We start from the raw sequence: 20,360 nt of genomic DNA, 5'->3' as shown, positions 1-20,360 counted from the left end.
AAGGCGAGTAGATGGTAGTGATCAATGTAGAATGCTCTGAGGAAAGGGATGTTACAAGTGGTGTGCCTCAAGGTTCTGTTAACATTTTTATAAATGATATTGCTGAAGGGTTGTCAGGTAATATTTGCCTCTTTGCAGCTACCACCAAAATCTGCAATAAAGTAGACATGCTGGATGGTGTGAACATGAAGACTTAAAGTTTGAAGAATCTAAAATTTGGTAGCTAAAATTTAATGCTAAGAAATGCAAGGTCATGCATTTTTGGGCTGTAAAAACCAGAGGGAATGCTAAATATTAGGGAGTAAAGAGCAGGACTTTGATGCGATTGTATGTGATAATCTTAAAGGTGGCCAAATGGGTTGAAAAAGTGATGAAAGCTAGAAGAATGCTAGGTTGCATAGGGAGAGGTATGGCTAGGAAAAGGATGTATTGATGTCCCTTATAAGACTTTGGTGAGGCTGCACCTTCAAAAAGGATGGAGTTGGTCTAGAGAAGGCTACTAAAATGATATGCGATGGTAAGGCGTATGGTGACAGACTTAAAGATCTCCCTCTGTATACTTTGGAGAAAAGGCAGAAGAGGGGAAACACTAAGCAAGGGTGGCTCTGTAGTCTAAGGAAAGTCTTCCAGAAGAGGTGGTGGAGACGAGACTGAATTCAAAAGGGTCTGGGATAGGTCTGTGGGATCTGAGAGAAAGAATGTTACTGCAGATGGGCAGACTAGATAGGCCATTTGGCCTTTTTCTGCCATCATGTTTTGATGTTTGATCCTTTTTGGATCTATAGAAAGATTTTGACAAATCATACATACCAGCCTTTCCATCTAGCCCCGTAGCCTATCCAGGTCACTAGTACCTAGCATAAACCCAAATAGTAGAAACATTCCACAATACTGATAGAGGGCAAGCAGTAGCTTTCCCCCAGGTTTCACACTGACTTTTTGCTCCACAAAAAGTTGTCCAAACCTTTCTTAAACCAATTACTACAACCTCTGGCAGCATGTTGCAGAGCTTAACTTTTGAGTTATTAAAAGTCATAGAAGGAACTTCCTCCTAACTACGAGTTCAAGTTTTTGTAATTTGACAAGAATTCACTTGCACCCATTTTATACCAGTCAGGATTGTGTAGTTCAATCCTATCTTCCCTCAGTTGTCTTTTCCAAACTGAAGAGCCCTAACCTTTAGTCTTTGAGGAAAGAGTTACATCCCCTCTGTTGTCCTTTGAGCCTTGGGGGGAGAGATGGCTCCCAAACCTGGAGACCCGATCCAACCTGCAGGCTGTCCAGATTGCTTACTGCCATTTCAGGCTTACAGAACACCCTCTGGAAGCAGATAAACTTTAAAATGTCTGCGATCTCCTGCTGAAGGCTAACTTGCACTGAGTTGATCTGCAGCACAGACAAACCTGCTAACCCCCCCCCAAAAAAAAACCCCCACAAAACTAGGCAGATCAAATCACAAGCAGAACTAACTGAGATGATAGCATGCAGAGAAACTGCAGAACAAACTGGGCAGGACAGGAAGCTCCCGGGCAGGTAGCTGAAAGGGGAGGAATCATCTTTTAGTTGCCTGCAGCTAAAGCTACAAGATCCCATCCGTTCTGCATCCAGAGATTATACAAGAACTACCCTTGTTGGGAGCTGGCAGTAGCTTCCAGAGCAGTTTAGAATTAGGAAAATCTCAGTATCCTCCCTAGATTACCTACCATGCCAGTCACTTTTCAGGCCATCTGCAAATTATGCACAAGAGATCTGTCAACCAAGGAGGCGGTACATGTGGATCTCATGCATATTCATAAGGTATTCTTGAAGTCCTCACTGTAAATAGGGAGGAGCAAAGTTCACTTTAATACTTCATTTAATGCTTACACTATCAGGACAAAGCAGATTTCTAACTGGTATCAGGATTCAGCTTGACTACTTCAATCCTGTTAGTTGGCTATTCAGCTTGCAGTAAGTCATCACAAAGTAGAATTTAAGAGGTTCTACATTGTGCAGAAGATGTAAGTTGTTTGTAGTTTACTGCTCACACTAACTAGCAGTTTGGCAACAGCCACTAGATTTTAGACTTCTACAATATTAGCCTTTACAGCCTCTGTAGCAGCTGAATTACAACTTTTTCCCAACTATCCACTCTGGAAAAAGCTAGCTATAGGGATTGTCCTACAATGTCAGTTAATCTAGAACTTGATCAAGTCAATGGTGTAAAGGTTTTAACTAGCAATTAAGCACTCAAACTCATTAACATGCAATTTAATTTTATTCTTAATCTTACAAATCTGTTTTCATAAGGCAACCTTTGGCATTAAGTGTTTAGGTACTCAGAACTTTACTGCTTAGTCTTCCCAGAAGTACTAAGATTCAAATAGGTTAATTAGAAGTCTACTGGGAAGCCACAGTTTAAGTAGGAGGGAGCTAGTTTACCCCCAAGTTTAAACTAGGGCTTTAGTACTTCAAGAAAAAAAAAAAACCCAAAAAAACCCCACCAAAACAAGCCACAAGTACTAGATATTCAGAGGAATTAATATAATGTTATCAGATTGTCAAGCTCCTTTAAAGCTGAAAGCAACATTTAGTTTAGAAAATATTGGTTGAGTAGTTACATACTTTATATTAAAGGAGTGTCCATAAGCTAAGTTGGACTTGTTACTGAAACTTCTCCATTTCCTGCTCTTCTGGAGTTTCTGGACGCTCCACAAGCTGAGGGGCAAAGGGTCCAACCAGCCAAGTAAGAGGGGTGTTTGTTACCACATAGTTGAGTAGTTCATCCATATTTTCTCGGGCTCTGTTCACCCTCTCTCTGCTTTGTATTAAGACACTGTTTGACAGATCTTGGAAGGAGTGAGTAGTGGAGAAAGCAAGGTGGAGATCCTCTGCTGTCTGGCGCAACTGCTGGGCTTTTTCCTGGATGTTAACTGGAAGACCCTGCACACTTGACACAACAGTCCGGCAAGTAGCTTGAAGCCGTTGTGTCAGGGTCTGGGTCATAGCCAAAGCTTCAGATCCTATGTTCTGTAATGAAATTTAAGACACTTGGGTCATTTGAGTAGCTAGACTAACATGCCATTGTTGGCTCCTTAAAGATCATTGTACTTCAGCTGGCAAGGCTTTAGAATTGATGCAGAGCTGCAACTGCAAGATCAATCAATGCCCACCAAGTTCATAAGGCTTGACTGACATTCTATTTTACAACAGATTGTGTTAGCATACATGCGTCTCCTTCATAGCACCTTGTCTAATAGAAAGCTGTGGAATTATGTATTGTGCAGTTATCACACACAATTACTTTCATCAATAAGCTTAAAAGCCACCACCAACAGTATATATATACCCCTTGTATCTAGGTTACATGACCTACTTGGCATGACAGAATAGCTCAGTTTTAGTGGCCTCAATTATATTTGAAATGGCATAGTGAAGTGAGGCACCCTCCCCTGCCCCACATACCCCCTTCATGTTCCCATCACTAGCAGCAACCCTAGCCAGCTGCTTGCACTAGTATCTGCTCATCCTCTGTCACTTCCTGGACCCATGCCTAGGAAGTGATGTTATTGAAGAGCAAATGCTGGTGCTAGCAGCAGGTTGAGCTAGTGTGTGGGCAAGGACAGAAGACAAGTGCTGATGTCCCCACCAAGACAGTGCCTGGAAGTCTGCCCCCCTACTATGCCTCCGACAATTAGAAAATCTTTAGGAACCTCCCCCCACCCTCAGTTGCATTACCTCTGGTTCAGAGGCATTGTCACTGGTTTCTCCAGCTTGTTTTTTGCTGCACTCTGTCCATAGCTTTTGTAGCTTCTCCTGGCCACCATGAATGCTTTGCTTGGCCAAGTCAATCTGGAAAGAGAAAAATCCACTTCAGTCTGAACCAGAATTTAAAAAAGTGCCATTTTGACAAATCTTATACTAATTAAGAGTGAATGTCAGGTTCAGATAAGGTCTACAGCTTGTTTTGAATTTTAGTATTAAAATACATTAGAACATTAGTCTGGAGTCCCAAGCCAACATAGTAATAACTTTATTTTTCTATACCGCCATAGTCAGATGATTTCTAGGTGGTTCACATTGAAAGAAGGCTGGCCATTCAGCAAATTACAAATGCATGAGGGGGAATGTTACAGAAGAAAAGAGTAGTAAGGGGAGGAAAAGTAAAAGGGGTTGTGAGAGGGGTTGCCTGAGAGATTGCTTCTGGTTTGTAGGGGGAAAGCATGGTGAGCTAAGGTCAGTCTGTTTAGGTGATGAATTTGTCAAACAGAGTGCGTTGTAGGTCTGGTTTTATTTATGTAGTTTCCCAGCCAGGATTGTTGTTAGCTTGGAACATGAAGGTATAGTTAACAGCATGGGAACAAAGTTGTGCCAATTCAGCTAAAGGAACTTGGTCTAGACTCTAGTGGAATTAGTAATGTTCCAACTATAATCACCCATTTATGAAATTTAATGGGTTTGTGTACTCCTGAAGTGGCATGTTATGTGTACTGTTGATCCATAAAGCCTTCCAAAGATTGAATTAGGAAGAGTGTTTTAAGCGAATAATTGCCCAAGAGCAGGGGCGTTACCAGGTGTTGAGTAGCTGAAGATATTACCAGGTGCTAGTGGTTCAAGATATGCTAACAGTTTTATAACATTAGATTTGATAAGTTTGTCATGCATTCCACTTCAAAAAATATAGCTTACATTGAAAGCATGCTGCTAGCTGGACCATGCCCAAACTGGTTATATGGATATTGTTTAACAGTCCCTCACCATATGTCTGAGAAAGCAACTACAGATTGACCTAAGTTCAAATGGGTAGCTTAGATCAGGACAGGGTTGGGAACCACTGGAGGACCAGCAGCCAATTGGTTTTTGGGATAACCCTAATGAATATGCATAAAATGAAGGTAACAGGCATGCAAATCTGCTCCATGCATATTCATTATAGCTATCCTGAAAACCTGACTGGCTGGTGGTCCAAGAACAGGGTTGGGAACCAATGGCTTAGATGTTTTCACCTCTAGCCAGGAAGTACTTTGCATAGATTTTAATCTATTGCCAGGCTTCTAAGCAATGGTATGCAAGTTGATTAAAGATCCACCCAAAAGCAGCCTACCTCCACCAAATAGAAAAGGAAATTATTTGGTACTGAACATCTTGCCCATGTAATATCACTGGGTTAATATACTTGTAGACCCGAAAGTGATGAAGCAAAACCATAGAAAGATGTGAAATTCTTGCCAAGATAGTGCCCTGAAGGACAGCTCCAGGAGAGTGCTTTAGAGGGACATGGAGATGTGATCCTACCAGGTCGATGGTTTGATGAAGCTGTGAGAGCGCCTCCTGAGTAGTCTGCCTGGCATGTCTCACCTTGCCCAGGGAGTGCTGGTAGGCTCGACGACGCACTTTGGATGATAGGGAGCCCAGACGCACAAAGTAACTCTGTTCACTTTCCTGTTGCTGCAGAGAGGCTCCTTCAAAACCCTCCACAGATGAGGCCAGGTCAGCTGTAGAGCACAAGAGCCAAAGTTCATTAAGACCCAATTTAACTCTAGCTAGAAGTGATGCAAGGACCTAGAAAGGGCCAAGTTTCTTTTAATGTCAAGAGTTTCTCATTTTCCAAGACTTAGCACCAGGTCCATATTGCAGCAAAATAAGGCCAGTCACATTAAACTATGTCAAATGTTCGAACTGAGAAGTTTCTCAGCTCAAGATGCCTCAGGGTTATCTGGTCCCAAGGCTATTAATATACTAATGGTCATGCCAAAGTTGATTGTAGGGTTTAAGCTCTTGTCAACAAGTACAAATGATCCTTATTTTCAAGTGAGATTCTTCTGAAATCCTACATGCATTAAGTGTAGTCTTGGCTATGTTTTCAAGGTTTTATTAAAATTTGATAATTGCTTATTTTGTATTAAGTGAGATAATGTTAACATTTTTACAATACAGAAACTGTAAAATATGGGAGGCATTTATATCCAGATTAACTGGTACAAAGGGATATAACTACAATTTGTTATTTCAAAGAGTAGAGAAGCATGTATAGAAAAAGTGGGGCAGGGAATGAAAAGAGGAAGAGGAAAAAGCAGATAGAGGCAATGAAGAAAAAGGTGTAGAAGTTATGTATGATTTAGATAGATCCAAAAAGTATTCTCTGAGAGCAGAACATGGGTATAAGGGTTGAAAGCGTCCTTGATTTTAACACTAGTCAGATAACCTTCCTCTCAGATGCTGTGGTAAAAGCATTCCATAGCTGTGGCACCATCACTTGAGATTATATCTGGCCAACACGTCCTTATGATTTAAGGAGGGGGACTGTTTAAGTTGGTTCAAAGACTTGAGTGGGAAGTACTGTGTGGGATAAGCAATTTATCAATAAATTGAGGGCTTTGAATGAGAAATAAAATTTTTAAATTGATATAATGGGCGATTAGTAATTAGTTAGATTTAACTAAAGGGGGTGTAAACTTATTCATAATGCCAAAAAAAGTGTAACAGCAGTATTCTGAATTACTTGAAGATTCCTTTTTTGCGATATCTATTAAAGATAAGAGTAGTCAAGTTTTTGTCATTAGTGAATGGATTAATGTTTAGGAATTTGGAAATGTAACAAATCATTGTTGCCTACAGACAAGATTTAATTATACTGCTTATGTACTTGTGGTAGAGTTTATCATCGATAACTTGAGAATTTTTAATAAGGTTACTATTTCAAGATGAATATTAAGAGTAATGGGGTGCTTAGATTTATTCTTTTCTTCCATGGGAGCAGTAGAACTTTGTTTTTTGTATATTTAAAGATGCTTGTTGGAGTTTAGCCATTGTCTAAAATACTCTCAAGCTTCAAGTTTATTAGTTTTTAATATCCCGATCATAACAAATATCTGACTGGTTAACAATAAAAAATTTAATAGGAGAATAAGAACTGGTTAAAAGTGTATTAAAGAATGTTGGAGAAAACATATTAAACATATACAGACAAACACGACCGTGAGGATGAATGGGAAGGAAGGGAAAAGTTACATAATATTAGAAGAAATGATATAGTGGGAAGGGAAGGAACATGAAGGATAATTGTGCATGATGTTATGATATGCGCTAATGTAAAGGATTAGTATTAGGAGAGTGTTGGAAATTAAATAGATGAGGTAAAGATTAGGATTTGTCAAAGGCATCTTGGAATAGGAAAGTTTAAGATTAGTTTTAAATTTTTGTAAATGAATTTCATCCCGAAGAAATTGAGGGAGAGAATTCCATGAGGTTGGGGCAGTAATAGCAAAATTAGTTTTCCTAGTATAGTAGGATTCTTTTAGAGACGGAACAAAAAGAAGTTTTTGATCGGTGGATCGTAAAGATCGGGGAGAACTTTGGGGTATTAACAATTTATCGAGGAATGAAGGTAAGTGAGAATGTTTGATTTTGAAGGTGAGCAGTATGATTTTGTAGATTATACGGTGCGTGACTGGGAGCCAATGAGCCTCTTTAAGAAGGGGGGGGTGACATGTTCGAATTTACCTATTTTATAGACTAGTTTAATTGCGGTATTTTGTATAAGTTGCAACCGTCGAAGTTCTTTGAGGTAGTCCATTTAACAAAGAATTACAGTAATCTAAGTGGGAAATGACTAAGGAATGAATTAAGATGTTAATTGAATCAGTATTTAGAATAGAACTGAGTGAACGGATGATGCGTAATTTAAAGAAACAAGTTTTTACTACTGAGCTTATGTGGTCATGAAAGGTAAGATCTCTATCTATGGTTACTCCTAATAATTTTATTTTAGTATGCATAACTAAGGGTGTGGATTTGATATAAATAGTTCCTGGTAATGTTTCAGATTTGATGGGGAGAAGACCACAAGATTTATCAATGTTGAGTGAAAGTTTGTTGGAGAAAAGCCAATCACTTAATAATATCTAATTTGGTATTTAGATCATTTATTTCTGAAGAGTTTGAAGTATTTATCGGAAAGAGTAGCTGTATATCGTCAGCATATGCGAAAATAGAGAATCCCAGTGATTGTGCAAGAGAAAGGAGAGGGGAAAGAAGATATTGAATAGTAGAGGAGATAATAGAGCCCTGAGGTACTCCCAAAGTTTGAGTTATCAGAGAAGAAGTTTGATTTTTTGCATGAACTTTAAAAAAACGTTGATGAAAATAGGATATGAACCAGTTGAGAGCGTGACCTGTAATGTTACAGTCTGCGGATAAATCAAGGGAAATTAGTATTACTGATTTTAAATGATCGTGGGAGTATTGTATAGTTGTAATGAGACCAAGTAATGATAATTCTGTGGAGTGTGAAGTTCGAAAACCAGTCTGATAAGGATGTAGAGCATGTGTTTGATCAAAGAATTCGGTTAATTGTGAATGAATAATTTTTTCAGTAATTTTAGAAATAAATGGCAGATTGGCTATGGGACGATAGTTATTTGGAATAGAGGGATCAGTGTTGTGTTGTTTAAGTTTAGGGAAAACTAGAGCTGATTTCCATGCAGTAGGGACACAGCAATCAGAGAAGGATTTGGAAATCATTTCCCTTATATAAGGACCAAAGAAAGAAAATAATTTTTTGAGAAGATAGAGGAAAACTTTCAATAATGTTGTTGGAAGAGTTTATAGATTGTAAAATAGAGAATAGTTGGCTTAGAGACGGTAGTTTGAAATTAGAGAAGGAACTGAGAGGTAAGAAAGTTTAAGTCATTATCAGTAGGAGGTGAAAAATCTTTGTTCAGTGTTTTGGGGGTGCAAAAGCTGGATATCATTGGCATAGACAATGTTTTACTTGTAAGCCACCCATAATGGGAGTACGTATAAGCATTATACCAACTGGATCTTACCCAATTCCTTGTCTGTCATAGGTAGATAGTGGTCAACCCACTCTTCTGACTTCCCCAGCATTGTGTCCACACTGCTGGTTACCAGCTGGCCTACTTTTGAACTCATGACCGTGTTTACACTGCCGGTCACTGCAGCCTTTGTCATCTCCACACTGCCGGTCACTGCAGCCTTTGTCATCTCCACACTGCCGGTCACTGCCCCTTTGGCCATGTCCATCACTCCAGTGACTGTGGTGTTCACAGCATCCTTTGCGCCTGCAACTTTGCTAGACACAATATCTTTAGCACCAGCCATCAGTTCTTTAGTATCTGCTACCACCTAGAATTGAGGCCAGGACAGATCATATTAAAGACCATGACATACTATGCTGGGGAGGGGAAATGTGCAGCATGTTCTTGTTCTCAAGATGGCATTACCTTTTCTGTGGGCTGTTGCAGGATTGGCAGCTTCTCTTCCAGCTTATCCAGACCTTTGCATGCATACTCGTTTGCAGTTGAAACTGGCAAGGAAAAAAAAAAAAAAATAGATCCTAACCCACATTGCCATAAAAATAGATTTGACAGATTCCCTTTGGCTTGCTGTACACTAGCTAGAGACCCTGAACTACTCAAACATTAATGATTTTATTAACCAGATGTCATTACTATACCCTGTTAGCTTTCAATCATTAATGCCATTTTAGAAAGCCATGTGTGGGTGCCATTTGCAAGTGGCAATGGTAGTAGCTTTCAGAATACATGTGTATTTAAGAGATCTACAACAGGCAGAGGTTGAATCGGTGGATCCTCACACCCTCCCCTTTACCTTGTTTAATCTTTGCCAGCTCAAGCAGCTTCTCCAACCTTGACTTCACTTCCTGGTCCAGTGACCTGGAAGTGATTTTAGAGGGAAGCCAGGCCAGCATGAGCAGCAGGCTGAAGTTGCTTGCACTGGCAAAGATTTAAAGAGGTACAGAGGGGGAAGGGAGGGCATGTGTGACATGGAGTAGAGGTGCCAGCATCCATACCAAGACAGCACCTGGGGCAGTCTGGGCAGGAGTGGCTGCAGGGCCAAGCAGGCTGGTGCTGTTTGTGTGCAAGGCAGACAGCTTGGATAACGTCTGCAGCTAAGTGGTTTTGTTTATCCTGCTTGCCTTTGACCGTTTGAGACTTTCCAGAGAAAGGAAAATGGTAAAACCAGAGGACATAATTTGAGGTTGAGGGGTGGTAGATTCAGGGGCAATGTTAGGAAATTCTACTTTACGGAGAGGGTGGTGGAGAGTAAAACTGACTGAGTTCAAAGGATGAACAGAGGATTTAGAATCAGAAAATATTAAATATTGAACTAAGGCCAGTACTGGGCAGACTTGCATGGTCTGTCTGTATATGGCCGTTTTGGTGGAGGATGGGCTGGGGAGGGCTTAAATGGCTGGGAGGGTGTAGATGGGGCTGGAGTAAGTCTTAACAGAGATTTCGGTAGTTGGAACCCAAGCACAGTACTGGGTAAAGCTTTGGATTCTTGCCCAGAAATAGCTAAGGAAAGAAATTTAAAAAAATTTAAATTGAAATCAGGTTGGGCAGACTGGATGGACCATTCGGGTCTTTATCTGCAGTCATCTACTATGTTAATATGCGCTGTATGCTGTGCTCACACCTTTGGATGTTTGAAATTTGGCATGCTGAAGTTTAGGTTGTTCCCATGAAGGCTACTATTGTTTCTTACTGCTGATTTGATTGATACAATTCAGACCTCTTGTGGTTTAAGTGGAGTTTTGCCATATGAAGCTGAACTGAGGCTTTTTCTTTCTCTTGGTTGTTGTATGAGTGCAGTGAGTGTACCTTGTGTCTGGGTGGGTTCCCCTGTTTCCAATAGAACATAAATTTAGTCTTTTGGGGATTATATATGTCCTTTTCTTAGATTTGTTTTGGGCTGTCTGAACACCCCCAAACTATGCCACTGGATAGAATGAATGTTTGGATAAGCCAATTTACATGTTATTCCTCCTAGAGCAGGGATGTCAGAGTCCTCCTCAAGGGCTGCAATCTGGTCAGGTTTTCAGGATTTCCTCAGTGTGATCTATTAGCATACAATGAAAAATAGTGCATGCAAATAGATCTCATGCATATTAATTGGGGAAATCCTGAAAACCAACTGGATTGCAGCCCGGAGGGACTTTTGACACCCCTGCCCTAGAGTATGTTGAGCTTACCACCAGCTCAAGGCAGTTTGTTTTTGGCCAAGGCTTTTACCCAAGAAGAAAAACAAAACCCAAAACACATAACCCTGGTAACTAATGGATATTCCTGCTGAAGTCCAATGGCATGAAAGTCTGCAGAGTTATGTTTTAAGATGCTTTGTTGCGATCTGTTGTACAAGACCACTGAATGGAGCATGTTTCAACCTGGATGGCTCAATTCTGAATATATCACAAGTTACCACTTTAAAAGAATGGAAAAGCCTCAGTTTTAAACTACAATTTTGAAGTTTGTGGTTCCACAAATTACCTATTTTGTGCAGTATGGACTATTAGTCATCCATGAATCCATAAACTGGCTTTTCCCACCCTATGGGAGGTCTTGAGACTTATGTTCATGGACTGGAGCTTAATTTTTTGGATTGTCATGTTACCAATATATTGAAGTTGTCCGTTCTAATCTTTATATATGATCTAGAGTAGGGCCATTTACTAGACAGTGTCACATGGTTTGAGACATCTTTAAGTAACAGGATGGAATGAATCCAGAAGGCAGCTACTAGATATGGTCTTTGAGGTACAAGGGACAAAGATACATACTTTGGAAGACAGGCAGGAGAGCTCTGCATTTATGTCATGAGTTGTTTAGGTGGTGACTAACAAGATTTCTAGAAAGGGTATCAGGAGCATACTAAGGTAGGGGTCATCACCCCAGTCCTTGGACATAGCTAGGCAGTCAGGTTCTCAGGACAACCTGTAGATAATCAGTTATGTTCACATGAGGCAGCAAAAGCAAGTCTCATGCATACCCTTTATAGGCATTCTGAAAAACAAACAAAAAAAAAAAAAACTTAACTGCCTGGGTGTGTCCAAGGACTGGGTTGAGATTGTTTGGCTGTATTATGTGAAAGTATTTTACTGAAGCTGGTAAGTGCCATGCACTAATTGGTGCTAGACTTTAGGGGATGTCTAGAATGCAAAGCACTAAATCAGTGGGAGAGAAATTATGGATGAAGGGCAGCTGGAGATGAGAACAAAGGTGGGAGCACTCAAAATGTTGGAAGATAGAGGGAGAAACATGAACAGAGGGGAGACAGAAGAGGGGACAGATGTTGAACTTAGGGAGGGGTGTATAGAGGGAAGAGAGAGACTGTAGAGAGGTGGAAAGATTCTGGACAAGGGAGGAAGGAGAGAGGCAGAGAGACCTGGAAGAAAGGAGAACAAAAGCTGGACATGGAGGTGGGGTTGTAAGCAGAAGAAAAAGGCAGGTGCTGGACTATGGAAGGTACAGACAGAGGGGGGAGACCCTGAGGAAGAACAGCAATGCAAGATCATGAGAGGCTTGGAATAAAGGTGGTAGTAGTAGGTACAATGGGGAGCAGACACTGGATCTGGTGAGGGTAAGCAGAGGGAAAAGAGATAACCTGGACCCAAAGGGGATGGGGCTGGATTGTGAAAGACATGTTGGATGCACAGTCAGAAGGAAGTCCAACCAGAAACTAATTAAATCACCATACAAAGGTAAGAAAAATGCCTTTCAATTTAGTGATTGAAATGTTTCAGTTGAATTTATATCTGCTGTGTTTAGAAACAGACAGCAGAAACGGGCCAACAGCCCATCAAGTCTGCCCACTCAAGAACCCTCCCTCTGAGAATCCATCTTTTAAGCATTCCTCTGGAGCAGGGATCTCAAAGTCCCTCTCCTTGAGGGCCACAATCCAGTTGAGTTTTCAGGATTTCCCCAATGAATATGCATTCAAAGCAGTGCATGCACATAGATCTCATGCATATTCATGGGGAAATCCTGAAAACCTGACTGGATTGTGGCCCTCAAGGAGCGACTTTGAGACCCATGCTCTGGAGCAATCCCACCTGACTGTCCCATCGTCCCTTGAAGTTGAGCGTTGTACTGGCCTCAACTACCTGGCGTAGAAGACCATTCCATTTATCAATTACCCTTTCGGTGAAGTATTTCCTGGTGTTTGTGTGTATATGAAAAGTGAAAGAAAAAAATTGCATCACAATTAGTAAAGAGGGCAGGACCTGGGGCAGAGCTTGGGAGATATGTGGTTGGTAGTACTTAGCTTGAAAAACACTGCTGTAGGTAGCCTGTGCCTCTTTCCTGCTGGCAACCCCTACTGGCATCTCAGGGCCTGTCTGGAAGGCCTCTGCGCATGCATGATGTCGACGTGATGGATATCACAGCAACATCCGCACACTCCTGGGTGCCTTGAGCCGGGCCATCCTCTGCAGCCCTCGCTACATTTTCCAACTTTGGTTTGGCCCTGGATCATTTTTGATTTGTGCAGGCCTGCAGTAGACTGCTACCTCCAGCTTTGTAGCTAAAGGTTCTAGTTTACAACCCTCCCCCAACCCCTCCTCCTAGACCATGTTTAACTTGGCAGTTTCCTGGGCTACCAAGAGTCAATTGACACTAGATGTGGATAATCATCTCATGTATGTCAACTTCAGTCCCACACCAGCATTCTTCAATGCAAGGCTTGAGGGTAAGTGGTTGTGCTCATTTATACCGATTCTTCTCTCTTCTTAAAGAATGAGATGGGGATGTTGCCTGTGGCAATCTGCAGAGACAGGGACAAGTTCTGTCACCATTTCATTCTCTAATTGATGCTCCCTCTGCAACATGGGACATTTTAGACGTGTGCTTTTTCTCCCCTCAGGTTAAATCTGACTGAGGTAGTAAGTGGCTACAGACCTGTCTGGCATTTTGCCTTTTCAGAGTTCAAGCTTTGTTAAGTGTCTGCTTTATCCTACTTCTGGGGTCTCAAACCTAAAGCACTGCTCCAATAGGACCCTGCTCCCAGCACATACCATTTTCTTGCAAATTAATTCAGAGACATTTTTCTGTCAATATTATAACCAAGTAGCATTACAGCCATTCTTCCCTGTTTCAAGTTTGTCCTGCAGAATATTTGGCTAGAGAAGCTTCACAAGCCAAGGCTTGGAAGGATAGTGTTCCAATAGCTTAATTCATGCATTCTGCTCCTCCCAGACATTGTACTTACGTTGTGGTTCAAGTTTGTTCAGGATTGGCTGGGCACCACCAACTGCTGCAGCAGTGATTGTCTTTACTCCCTTTTCAGCTGCATCACAGACCGTTTTGATGTAGGGATGGGTTTCCTTAGTTGAAGCATAAGCGCTTGACACAGCATTGTAAGCAGAACTGACTAGAGGCATATTGGCTACCCTGGAAACTGCAGTCTGGGAGGGGAAAAAAAACACAAACCAAACAAGTGTTCCAGAGACTACCCCAAATACTCACCTAGGTGGTTAATCACAGCAAAGAGTTCTAGCTATTGCTTAGTCTAAATATTTTTTACTAGAGATTATGCATTTTATAGGATGCTAAAGCCAATAAACTGAGACATGTATTAGAGCTACTGATGCACTCAACTGAGATGGAAGCAGTGGCGTACCTAGGGGGGGGCGTTCCCGGCCTTGCCGTTCAGTCCCCCGCCACCCCCGAAGGACCGCTCGCCCCCCTGGCCTCCCCGCACCACCTATGAACAGCCGCAGCAGGATCGCGAAGTCAGCGTCAGCATCCCTGCGCTGCTTCCTACGACGCGATCCCGCCCCTCCTCTGACGTCAGAGGAGGGGCGGGACCGTGGCGCAGGAAGCAGCAGGGATCGCTGACGCTGACTTCGCGATCCTGCTGCGGCTGTTCATAGGTGGTGCGGGGAGGCCAGGGGGGCGAGCGGTCCTTCGGGGGTGGCGGGGGACTGAACGGCAAGGCCGGGAACACCCCCTTAGGGCTGGTACCCGACGCTGACTTCGCGATCCTGCTGCGGCTGTTCATAGGTGGTGCGGGGAGGCCAGGGGGCGAGCGGTCCTTCGGGGTGGGTCGGGGCATCAGGCCTTCAGGGTGGGGCGGGCGGGCAGGCAAGCAGGCTTTCAAGGGGGAGGGGGGTGACAGGCAGGCAGGCAGGCCTTCAAGGGGGGACAGGCCTTCGGGGGGGGGGTGCAGGCCTTCGGGGGGGGGTGCAGGCCTTCGGGGGGGGGGGTGCAGGCCTTCAAGGGGGGGTGCAGGCCTTCAAGGGGGGGTGCAGGCAGGCAGGCAGGCCTTAAAGGGGGGACAGGCCTACAAGGGGGTGGGACAGGCCTTCAAGGGGGGGACAGGCCTTCGGGGGGGTGCAGACCTTCAAGGGAGTGCAGGCCTTCGGGGGGGGGGGTGCAGTCCTTCAGGGGTGGGGTTTAGGCCTTCAGAGGGGGACAGACCTTCGGGTGGGAGGTAAAGTCCTTCGGGGGGTGCAGGTCTTCAGGGGTGGGGTGTAGCCCTTCGGAGGGGGGACAGACCTTCGGGGGAGGGGGGTCCTGGTGTAAAAGTACACAGAGGGAGAGAGGGAAGGGGGGGTTCAAAGATACATGCATATGCCAGACTTTGGGGGTTAGAAATAATGGGTCTAAAAACAGAGGAGTGGGAGAGAGATGGTGCATAATGGGATTTAGGGAGGGAAGGAACAGAAAGGGAGAGAACTTGGAAACAGGGGATGGTGTGGAGGGGGGATAGAGATACTGGATAGGAGGATAGTTGGGAACAGAAAGGGAGAGATGGTGGATCCTGGGGTGGTGGGGAGTTGAGAAAAGGTGAATCTGTGGATGGAGACAAAAAAAAGGAAAGATGCCAGATCTCCGGGAGAGGGAAGGGAAACGGAAGGGGAGAACAGAGATGGCAGACGGATGGTTAGCACGGAGAAAGGAGACCCTGGCAAGCAAGACAACAAGAGCCTGGGACCAACAAGATTTGAATATTGATCAGAGAACAAAAGGTAGGAAAAATAATTTTATTTTCTGTTTTGTGATTACAATATGTTAGATTTGAAAAGTGTACATGAGACAGCTTGAAATGGGAACTTTTCTATTTTTGTGAATGGCAAGGCTGAGTTCAGTTAAAATATATGCTTTATAAGAAAATATAATAATGTGTTTTATAAAGTTTATAAGCATTGCTGGCATACTCGGTGAGGTGTTCCTAGTGTTGGTGGTGGTGGTAGCATGTCAGTGTGTTGAGAGGAAGAGGTAGTCTGGGAAATTCTGCTGAGCAAACTCTGGGCCCATTTCCACCCCCAGTTAGTCCACTCCACTCAACTGGTTCACACACTGAGTGGGTCTTTGGGTGTTATTTCTGGGTAGTTGTTTTAGAATCTCTTCCAGTGGTTTGTCAGTATCTCCTTCTGGTCCAAGGAAGGAAACTTTGTCAACCTTAGCATTGACCTTCAGAATATGTTTGTAACAGCGCTGCTTGTGTGGCATTAGGCTATGTAGTGATCGAAAGAAAAAAAGACCTTTGCACATTTTTGCACTATATGGTGGGTGTATGAGGAGATTCATTTCCTGCACAGTTAAGTCCATTTTTTCTACTGAATAATAGTATAGGTACAATGAAAGTAAATAGCAAAAATGTTTGAGTAGATAATTAAGGAAATCTTTTTCATATTGCTTGCTTATGGACTGGGAAAAAAGACTGTTCAAGCAAATGTCTCCAGAACTGCTTTAATGGAAAAATGTGATTTTTTTTTTTTTAAGTACTTTGTGAAATTTATTGTTGTTGTGAAATTTATTGTTATACTTTGTTTAAACTTAAAAAGCGGTGTCATTAACAGTGAATCTAATCGAAAAATCGATTCAACAGGGTGAATCGGATCGAATGAAATATTTTTCTCTGAATCGGGCAGCACTATTGGCTACCATGAGAATGGGCTACTGGGCATGATGGACCATTGGTGTGACCCAGTTAGGCTATTCTTATGTTATGTTCTCATCTGTAGGGGCCTTTGTTTTCACTTCTTATTTTAATGTATTTTTTTCCTGGGAACTTATCAGTGTTTTTTTATAATGGGAACAAAAATGGAAGAGAATTAATGTGTGTGGAATGGGGGGGGTAACTAATTTCTTCAGCTAAATAATTCAATCCACTTCAAACAGACATAGGAGAACTCACGCACCATTCACACACCCTCCAACCAAAAACGTCAAAAGAAAAAAACTGTTCGACAACCTCCTAGCCATTCGAGCTGCAACACTTGACCCCCAACTCTACAACCTATTGACCTCGACCACAAACTACAAAACCTTAAAAAAAGAAATAAAAACCCTTCTATTAAAAAAACACATAAAACCAAACTAACATAATCAGAACTGTCCCAAGCATCACCTGCAACTACTCCATATGTACTTCTGATGTCATGACAATTCAGACATAATTTATGTTATGTTATGTTTGGAATAATGGTTACATAAATGAGGTTCAATAAAAGAAAATTTTCTGTGGGAGCATTTGTTGGAACTTCTGTTATCCTGATTTCTTCTATCTGTGGGCTTTCTTTAGCTAACCTACTTATCTGGGGCTTTCCACTTCTGCAGCTGCCCTTTTCACGGTCCACTTTGCGCTTGCACTCTCTGGGGAGGGGGGGTTGGGTCTGGGCTTGGTGGGGTAGGTGTGTCTGGTAGTTTTGTCTGGGTGGTGGCTGGGTGTTTCTTGGGTGCTTGTTGTGCGGATTGGTGTGTCTGGTGAGCGGTCTGGGTGTTGTTGCTTGTGGGGGTTTTTTTCATTATAAAATATGGCTGAGGGTCTAGTCCGGCTTATTATTCTTGTGGGTTCTGGGGTGGGATTTGTTTGCTTGCCCCAAGTTTTGGCCTTTTGTTGTGTATTGCTATGCCTCTCATTGGCAATTTTCTCTTGGGAGAGGCTTGTTCATGCTTGTTGTTGCTGTTACTCTCATTCTGTGTTCTTTTTGATAATGTATAAGTTTCTGTACAGACCATGGTTGCTTGTCTGGACCTTTTGCCATTCTCAATAAAAATACTTTGGAAAAAAAAAAAAAAAAAAAAAAAAGAAAATTTTCACTGCCTGTTTCTATTCTGACCATTTATTCCATTTCATGGTTATTGCAAAAAAAAAAAAAAAAAAAAAAAAATTTTACATGAGGGGGGGGGGGGGGGTGTCAAAAAATGATGGGCCCCGGGTGCCACATACCCTAGGTACGCCACTGGATGGAAGCAGCCTTTAATATACTAAAACACTGGAATGATACAGTATGTTCTTTCTGTATTGCAGATAATGCCATTAACATCCCCTGTCAAGTCTTCCCAGTTCCCTCAAGATATACCACACCCCAGCTCATTTTTCCACCAAGTAAAAAAAAAAAAAAAAGCAGAGAAAGTTTTAGCTAAAATATCCATTAGTTACCATCTGAGCAGTTAGCTTAAGTAATCTAAAGTCTGTGTAAAGTCAGACCTACACACAAGTTCTCTACAGAAAATAAAAGCCACTAGAAATTTCCCTTTAGTTGGGTCATGCCTAGCAGAGAAGGCTTTACATGCCAGAAGTCAGCTACAGGTTAAGTTATTTGGAACTGAAAACTACTGGGTAGACTCAACAGATCTGGCTGGTGCTGCTGTCTCTGTGAAGTATAACACTACAGCTCATCTTGTGCAGAAAGTAACAAGTTCTAAAAGCTTTCCGTCTCAGGTGGTGACATTAAAGGAGAAACTGAATATTTGTACTTGGCAGACTAAGGGGACATCACACCATTCTGTCTTGAACAGATTCAGGCCTTTCTACCTCTTTGTCAGGCTTACCTGCTGCTCTTCACTTTCTGGAGCAGTGGGCTTGTCTGATCCGTTTTCGTTTGAATCCATGGCTAAAAGCTGAAAGTGAAAAGGACAGCTTTTAAATGCTTTCGTCATTTTACATCACAAGTCACTTTTACAGACCATTAGGGAAAGTTTTAGTTAAGTCTATAACGCTACTATCGTTCTTTTAGTGTGTTAAAAGCAGGAGATTAGCACTCAAATATTACTACTCCCCCCCCTGTAGAAAAGGGGGGACATTTTATCTTACTGTAACGTTTGACTTTTCACTTAAGTCGCCTTCGGTTAGAGCTTTAACCGGGAAGGAGGTAAACTAGCTTAACGCATATCTCTCAGAGAATATCCCGGGTAAAGGTCAGTTGCTGATTTGAGACTTCAGAAGTCAAGGATACTATCGCTAACCACGTAGTAAGCATTGCAACATTTTAAGACTGCTAGGTTGGGTCCAGTGTTAAGTTAAAATACATAACATTACTGCAAGTTAAGTAGTTGTAAACCGGTAGGGAGTACTCAGGGATACCTAGAGCATAAAAATCCCCTTCTAAGCTACCCACAGACCTAGTAGAATAGATAATACACTTATAAGGAACCTTGACCCAGCCTTCCAGAACTGCCCCTCCGCTCCCAGAGATAGGAATTGCGCTATTAACAGCCACAAGTTAGTTTTGGGAGGCCCAAAAAGTTTAGAGTTAAGAAGATCAGGTTGCCCCAGCACGGAAATAAGAATGCGATCGTAGCCGACTCTCTATGGACCTAACCTTGGGCAGGAAGTCGAAAGCTGGGAGCCAAGGGCGACCACTTGGCAAAGGAAGAGCTCAAAGAAGCGTGTCATGTGACATTAAAGACCCCATTGTCTCCACAGGGCATTGTGACCTTACCCAGGGTTCTCTATTATCCCCTGAAGGGGATGAGACCGAAGAAACCCCGTTTCCCAATCAACTTCAGGAATCCCCCCCCCCCACCGCTTACAGAGCAGAGAGACACAGCAGGACAGGAACTAAACTCATACAACCAAAGTCACCCCACCCAAAAAAAGCAGCAGTCACACCAGAGACCTACAAGCGAGTCAAGCTCCAACTTACCGATCTAGCTAGCTTCCTCTACTCTCGGGTGTGTGAGACTACAGAGCCAAACCAGCCCATAAGTACCCGCTATGACGTTAGAGGGCGGGGCTATGTGCTAAGCACGCCTCTTCCCTGGCTGAGTGACGTGACGTGGGCTGGGTGCGCCGAGCTCGCTTGCGCTGCTTTGCTCCATGCTGACAGCTGAGCTAGGTAGAAGCACCTGGTTGGAGGAGGGGGAGGAGGCTCCACCCTGGGGCTGGTGAGGAAGGGATAGCGACAGACCCTTCATGCATTTTGGAACTCCTTTTGTTATGGGAATGATGAGGGGGTAAACGAGAGGGTGTCGGGAAATGAAACCTCTGAGTACCGAACAAATGGCATGATCGCTTTCTGGTGCGGACAGGATGAAAGTATTTGTAATAAGTTTCCCAGAGTTCTGTAGCTTTTATTATCCCTCACCCAGATCTCCCGACGTTTAACACAGACTTATCCATAATTGCCCTTCGTTTAGAAAACTCCTTAGATAAATTTAAATCCCAAACTTAAAACGTTCCTCTTTAACGACGCCTTCACTCTGTAAACTCTTTCATCTATGAAAACTGATCATCCTTTGCAGAAATCTTAAAACAAACGACCTCCCCAACCTAATTGTACTTCCCTTCCCCATTTTCCTCTTTTTATTTTCATTTTTATTTCATGCAGG

At 42.7% G+C, this 20,360-nt stretch overlaps 1 protein-coding gene across 1 annotated transcript; it reads right to left on the bottom strand.

The window, feature by feature from the left end:
- Positions 1 to 2,238: 2,238 nt before the first annotated feature.
- On the bottom strand, positions 2,239 to 19,775 carry LOC117365785 (perilipin-3-like). The gene is made up of 8 exons (XM_033956609.1): positions 19,676 to 19,775; positions 18,582 to 18,650; positions 14,008 to 14,203; positions 9,225 to 9,307; positions 8,808 to 9,126; positions 5,275 to 5,474; positions 3,718 to 3,831; positions 2,239 to 3,009 (listed from the first exon to the last, which is right to left on the bottom strand). The coding sequence occupies exons 2-8, from the start codon at positions 18,639 to 18,641 to the stop codon at positions 2,644 to 2,646; spliced, it is 1,338 nt and encodes a 445-aa protein (XP_033812500.1). The 5' UTR covers positions 18,642 to 18,650; positions 19,676 to 19,775; the 3' UTR covers positions 2,239 to 2,643.
- Positions 19,776 to 20,360: the final 585 nt, after the last annotated feature.

This window comes from Geotrypetes seraphini, chromosome 8 (genome assembly GCF_902459505.1).
Source record: "Geotrypetes seraphini chromosome 8, aGeoSer1.1, whole genome shotgun sequence".
Taxonomy (NCBI): domain Eukaryota; kingdom Metazoa; phylum Chordata; class Amphibia; order Gymnophiona; family Dermophiidae; genus Geotrypetes; species Geotrypetes seraphini.
The sequence above is the reverse complement of the archived record's forward strand: the minus strand, read 5'-3'. Positions and strand labels throughout refer to the sequence as shown.